We start from the raw sequence: 6,974 nt of genomic DNA on the forward strand, positions 1-6,974 counted from the left end.
CCCCTAGAAACACCCAACACCTCACTTGCATTCTCCCTGATGCACCTTGCCGCCCTGTCCCACATACTATCCACGTCCCCCTACACTCCCACACCCCCATTCCCGCCAACCTCTCCCCTATCTCCCACGCATTCACTGGCGTCAAGCCGCCCCACTTAATTCTCGATCTACACTCCTTTGTCCTCCTCTTTCTATCCTTCTTTATGCCCAAATCCATAACCAAGAGCCTTTGCTGGGTCGAAAGATTCTCACTCGGGATGACTTTACAGTCTTTACACAACGCCCTATCCCCTTTCCTAAGCAACAAAAAGTCAATCTGAGTCCTGGCTACCGCGCTTCGAAAGGTGATCAGGTGCTCGTCCTTCTTCGGGAAGCCCGAGTTCACCACCACCAGCCCAAAGGCCCTCGCAAACTCCAGTAGGGTCGCCCCCTCGTCATTTCTCTCCCCAAAACCAAAACCCCCATGCACGTCACCAAAGCCTCCCGGTAGCGCCCCGATGTGCCCGTTGAAATCCCCTGCTACAACAATCTTCTTCGAACTAGGCACGCCTCTCACCACCTCCTCCAAAGCCTCCCAAAATCGCATCTTCTCCTCCCCCTCCGATCCCACTTGCGGCGCATAAGCACTACACACGTTCAGGGTAAACCCCCGAACAACCAACTTAATAGTCATCAACCTATCGTTGATCCTCTTCACCTCCACTACCTGACCTCTAAGCTCTTCATCTACTAAGATGCCAACTCCATTCCTACGCCTGTCGCTCCCAGAGTACCACAGCTTGTAACCATCCACATCCCTCGCCTTAGACCCTACCCACTTGGTCTCTTGGACACACGCAATGTTGATCCTCCTCTTCCTAAGAATCTTCGCAAGCTCTATAGACTTACCCTAAAGGGTCCCTATATTCCAAGACCCAACCCTCAGCCTACCGTCCCGCCCTCCACTACCCCCCGCGGCCAAACCTTGGCCCCCTTCCCACTCCCGCCCTCTCCTCATCCCCCGCCCCCACCACGGCCCCACTCCCCAACCCCCTCGGACATGACCCTATCCACCTATTACCGCCCACAGCCAGCACTACACGAAAGTATAGGAAAATATATAGATATACACGGTGGTAGTATCAAATCAGCAGCAAGGAAATACAAGGCTCACACAAATTCAAAGGAATACTCCCGAAACAAAACTATACTCAATTAGGGGGCAAACACCACCGGACTCAACACCCACCGCCCCAAATACGGTTTTCCAGCCAATAACCCAATCCAAAGCTGTGGAAGAAACGACTACAGCGACAGCAACCACAGACAACAAACAATGTCCACAAATTCCACGCAAGTCAAGGTACAGGGTCTACTACTAGCATAATACTAAGAATGGAATATGAAATAATGAAATAAAATGGAATATGAAATAATGAAAATAACAAAAGTTAGAAGTCACCGGATTACGCTTGGAGCTGCGGCTGCTTGAGACGGAGCGGCGGGTGGCGGCTGGAGACCGGGCGGCGGCTGACTGGCTGAAGACCGAGGTGGGGGGAGGGCTGGTGTACCCCGCGGGGAGGGGGTACGGACAGGACAGGTAAGGGTGGGGGGTGGGGGGCCCGACGGTCGGGGCTGGCGGTCGGGGTCGGCAGCCGGGTCGGCGTCGGGGACCGGAGGTCGGGGCCGGCGGTCGGGTCGGGTCGGCGCCGAAGGTCGGCGACGGCGCCGAAGGTCGGCGACGGCGCCGGGGACCAGGTACCGGTGCGAGAGGGAGGGAGAGAGAGAGAGAGATCGGGCCGGAAGTCGGCGCCGGGGACCGGAGGTCGGGCTCAGAGATCGGGCCGGGTCGGCGCCGACGGTCGGCGCGGGGGCTCGGAGATCGGGCCGGAGGTCGGCGCCGGGGGCCGGATCGGCGCCGACGGTCGAATCAAGTTAAACAGTACCTTCAGAGAGAGAGAGAGAGAGAGACAGAGAGAGTAACACACATAAATGCACAAACGTTAAAACTAAAAGAAAAAACAAGGATCGGAGCCGGTAACAAGGTGACAAGGATCGGAGCCGGTAACAAGGTGTCAAACCTTGTTTCTGATTCCGACAATCCTTAGCAGCAAATGTTAATAATGTGCTACTCTTGTAATGGATTGAACACTTAGAAGAACACAGTTTTTTCTTCATTTCTCAATTCTCATCATCAAAAGTGGAAGTTACACTGCTTCCATAATCAAACACTAAGAGGAAAGTATAAACAACATTACAGTCGATAAACACTGATTTGGACCAAGCTGTCAAAAAGAAGTGAACATAAATATAGAGAAAAAGATTGTCGACATCCGCGTCCCCAAGTGTAGTACCGTTCCATTTCTTTTGTACATGCATAGAGATGCACATAAGTTAACCGGCTTGTCCGACCTCCACGAAGTTCTCAGGTAGAATTACGGCTCCAAGATTCAGACATTTACTTCAGTAGACATATTCCTCTTGATAGTAGCAAAGAAAATCTCATCACTGATTAATTTAGTGTCATGAATCAACTGCATCGACTCGCTGGAGAAGTTCCAAAACACTTCCGGCTTTTCTTTTGGCTCTATCTGTGCCATTCTCCGACAGTTCCTTCAGTACCTCTTCTGCTCCGAGATCCCTAGCGACCTTTAAGTTCTGTACATCACCTGTACACAGAGACCACAAAATAGCTGCAGCATTTTCTCGGTTCCGAGGAGAACCGGTCCTAATTACCTCAACTAAGATGGGGATTGGCTCAGATTGACCAATAGCTGCCTTACCCTCCTGATGACTAGCAAGTATTGCCAATATAGCAAGTGCTTCATCCATCATTCCACCCCCTGGATCCTTGAGCAATCTCACTAGTGGGGGCACAATTCCGGCCCGTACTGCCCTCACCTTGTTTCCTTGATAGATTGAGAGATTAAATATAGCAGTGGCAGCATCCTTCTTTCCCCTAGGAGTTCCCTGACAGAGCAAATCAATAAGCGCTGGTATAGCACCGGCCGCTCCTATTGCCACTTTGTTTTCATCAACTACTGATAAACTGAAAAGGGTAGCAGCTGCATTTTCCCTTGCTTCCATGCTTCCATTTCTTAGTACATCTACTATATCAGGTATAGCACCAGCATTTACGATAGTTCCCTTGTTACCTTCATTTATAGATAGGTTAAGAAGTGCAGTGACAGCATGCTCCTGAGTACGTGTATCTGGTGACGATAGCAGTTCAACGAGCAGAGGAATTGCCCCAGCTTCAGCAATGCAGACTCTGTTATCATCATTTCTTTTCGCCAGCAAACGGAGCTCACCAGCAGCTGCCCTTTGCTGCTCCGGATTACCATTAGCAAGTTTTTGTAGCAACGCATCTATAGCAGCACGATCACAGTCCGAACCACCAGCTCCAGATCTTTTATTCCTACAAGTTCCTTGGTTTTTAGGCAGCTCGACACCATTGTTTTCACACCACAAGGCAATCAGACTCTTCAAAACATAGTTTGGAGTCAATGCAGTGTGCAACAGTGTCTGCTGAGTCTTAGGGCAGGTCTTGTGTCCTGCATCCAGCCATTTTTGGATGCACGACCTTTCATAGGTCTGCACATGAAAGAAAAGCAGACAGCAATTAATTTAAGCCAGTAATAACTAATACAAGGAGCCACCAAGGTAAAATGAACTATCAGGCAAACAAAGACACTAAACCTGTCCGGTAGATACAATAACAGGATCTTTCATCAACTCAAGTGATATTGGACAGCGGAAGTCATCTGGAATGACAGGAGATCTGTGCTTAATCAAACTCTTGTCACCCTCAAGGGAATCCATTTCAGGATTCTCCGTCATTGCACAGTCCTTTAGCTTTCTTAGGAGGTATGCTATTGTTTCAAAACACTCTTCGGGATCTCCACCACTAGAAATGACCATGTCATGGATGGCAAGCGATTCCTTCTTCAGATCATTTATGGTCCTGAGGTGCAGCTTCTCAGACAGCCTTTTAAAAATCATGGAGTCAGGATCTTGTTCTCTTTGTGCCCTAGCTAAATCCATTACCAGTTGCACATCAGGTGACTCCATCTTTCCTTTTGCTCTTTTAAATTGAGCATGCACAAGTTCAATCTAGGAAAAACCCAACAATGTAAAGATTTTCAGTAAAACAGAATGGAAATCGGGTATAACCATTAAAAGTAATTGCTAGATGATGTACTTGTTCTCGAACTTCCTCAGATATATCAAGCTTATTGTAAGGAATGTGGCTTAGTGCATCTTCAATTTGCTCTGTTACATTTAGGAACTTTAATGATATGTCGTCGATCTGTAAAGCCTGCAAGACAAAAAACACAGGTGACCCATAGGAAAGAAAAAGCAAGAGACAATGTCATTCGTGAGGATAATTTTCAGCATAGAGACATAACGAGCTTGATGGTACCGTACAAAAGTCATCCTCCATGCAGAGTGTAAAGCCAGAGCACAGAGCAACCACATAAGATTCATATGACCGCTCAAATCTCAATTATGGAAGTACATATATATATATATATACACACACACACTTGCCCTAAAAAGCTCATAGGATCTACAAAGCTTCCAACTTACAAGAAAGAATAAAAAGTTTCAAGCCATCACTGTCCCAGTGATTTAGCAGAACGATTGGAAACACAACCATATGAAGACAGGAGGTAGCCCAAAAAATTACTAGGTAACGGTTTTGAAGTCCATATTACTGCCTAATGAGCTTGTCATATTCCTCAAAATTTCTAGATTTTCCCGCCTTTCATGATTACTTAATCTGATTTCCGCTAAGCAGCTCAAATACATGGTTCAATTTGTGTTTCCTTGGACGATAAACATGTAGCTCACCTCCAACTAAAGATTATATAAATGTCATAACAGCAGGAAAAAAAGAGTTGAATATCACATAATCTTCCCATCAACCACAAAAGAGTTAATGGTCAAAACACACCTAAAATATCCCAATTTTTCGAGTTTCATACTTGAACAATCTGGATCGCGAGTTTAAACGTTCACCAACTATATATCAAAACACATCTCAACTATCAATTGTTCCTTTTTCCTAACTGAACAATATCACCACTGTTCAGTCAGATAGGAAAAGAGTAGGAAAAGAGAACAACTTATATTTGAGCTTGTTTTGATAAACAGTTGGTGCTAGTTCAAGTAGGAAACTCGCACACCTGATAGTCCAGGTATGAAACACGAAAAACCTGGATACTTTAGAGGTGTTTTGACCCTTCACTCTCCACAAAATCAGCAAAACATATAGTCAGACAAAAGTAGTTGTTCCTACACCACCCAAGTTTTATATCTCCTAAGCAATTGTCATAAGTCATTCAACAGTGACAAAAAGTAAATAAAAAGCCAAGAGAGATTAAACTAGCAAAACAGTACCTGAAGAATCTTCTAGCAACAACATATGCAATATATTCCCACAAAATGGGGTCCGGGGAGAGTAAGTGTACACAGTCTGTACCACTAACTCAGAGGTGAGGATCCAATAGACACCCCGGCTCAAAGACAAAAACAGTCTATAAAAGAACAGAGTACAAAACAATACCTGAAGAATCTTACTGCCTTCATTTACAGATTTGAGAAGTTCCATAGCTGAATTAAGAGAAACATTCAACAATTCAAGCCCGTGAACTACATCATCTTCAACTTCAACAACATCACTATCTTTCAAATCCTCAACTAAAGGGCTCAAAAGCTTTACCCTTCTCACCAAATTACTGTACATCCTCTTAGATACCGATCGACACTCTGGTAAACCAGAAATACCGTCGATTAACTCCGTTAATTGGTTCATTAAGTCCTCTTTGTGATGATCCATGTGTAGAAAAATGGGTTCTTTAAACAAATTGGGGCAAAACCCAGTTGGGAAAATGGAATTCTCAATCAAATTGAGATACACGCAGTTGAAATCGAGCAAAACCCAGTTAGCAAAATGGACTCCTTAATCAAATTAAGCAAAACGAAGTTGGAAAAGTGGTATACTGGATCAAATTGAGAGACAATGAAATGGAAATTGAGCAAAACCCAGTTGGAAAAATGGATTCTTTAATCAAGTTGAGCAAAACCCTGTTGAGAAATTGGAATTTTACGATCAAATTGGACGAAACCCGGTTGGGAAAATGGAATTTTCGATCAAATTGAGCAAAACCCAGTTACGAAAATGGATTCTTTAATCAAATTGGACAAAACCCAGTTGAGAAAATGGTATTTTTCGATGAAATTAAGCGAAACCCAACTGAGAAAAATGGAATATTTAACCAAATTGGGAGAGACCGAGTTGGAAAACAGCAATGATTTGGCGAAACCTTGCTGGGTTGGTGGGTGGTTGATGAGTTGACCGGGAAAATCACTAGTGATCTTCACATGAAATAAACCATTAGGCTTTTGGTTTTTTGAGGTGATTTCAAGAGAGTAAATTCAAAGCTCTGTATGTGAGGAAATATTGATTGGTTTTAGCCATTTTTAAAGGAGTTCCTTTCAAAATAGTTTGCCCTCCGTCGCACTTTAAGATTTATTTTATCAAACTAATTTTATTAATTATATTTTAAAATATAAATTTAAATATAGTATATTTTATTTAGTTATTTAGAGATGATATTAAAAGAATATGTAATAAAATTTTTCTAATTTTATAAATTAAATTAAAATAGATATTTTTAAAAAGAATATCAAGTATTTTAAAATGGAGGAAATAATATTCTGTTTTTTTTAGGAGGGGTAGATTTGACAGATTTAGTAATGATTATGAAGTTTACTAAAAATAAAAAGAAAAAGGTAAAGATTATGAAGATTAATAATGATAATAATACATCAAGGTGTTTTGCTTTTTTCGATAAATAAAAAATTAAAAAAATTGAGGGTAGGGGACGTAATTATTATATGGAGAATCGAATTCCCATCGACAAGGTGAAAATTCAATTAATTAACCAATTAAATTATTAAGATTTATTTTTTTACTTTTTAAAATAAAA

General features: G+C 43.1%; 1 protein-coding gene across 1 annotated transcript; it reads right to left on the bottom strand.

Moving 5' to 3' along the window:
- Positions 1-2,131: 2,131 nt before the first annotated feature.
- Positions 2,132-6,501, bottom strand: LOC107850757 (U-box domain-containing protein 14). Its single transcript, XM_016695500.2, has 4 exons — positions 5,549-6,501; positions 4,181-4,297; positions 3,679-4,092; positions 2,132-3,573 (listed from the first exon to the last, which is right to left on the bottom strand). The coding sequence occupies exons 1-4, from the start codon at positions 5,819-5,821 to the stop codon at positions 2,503-2,505; spliced, it is 1,875 nt and encodes a 624-aa protein (XP_016550986.1). The 5' UTR covers positions 5,822-6,501; the 3' UTR covers positions 2,132-2,502.
- Between the last annotated feature and the right edge of the window lie 473 nt (positions 6,502-6,974).

Source organism: Capsicum annuum, chromosome 12 (genome assembly GCF_002878395.1).
Source record: "Capsicum annuum cultivar UCD-10X-F1 chromosome 12, UCD10Xv1.1, whole genome shotgun sequence".
NCBI lineage: Eukaryota > Viridiplantae > Streptophyta > Magnoliopsida > Solanales > Solanaceae > Capsicum > Capsicum annuum.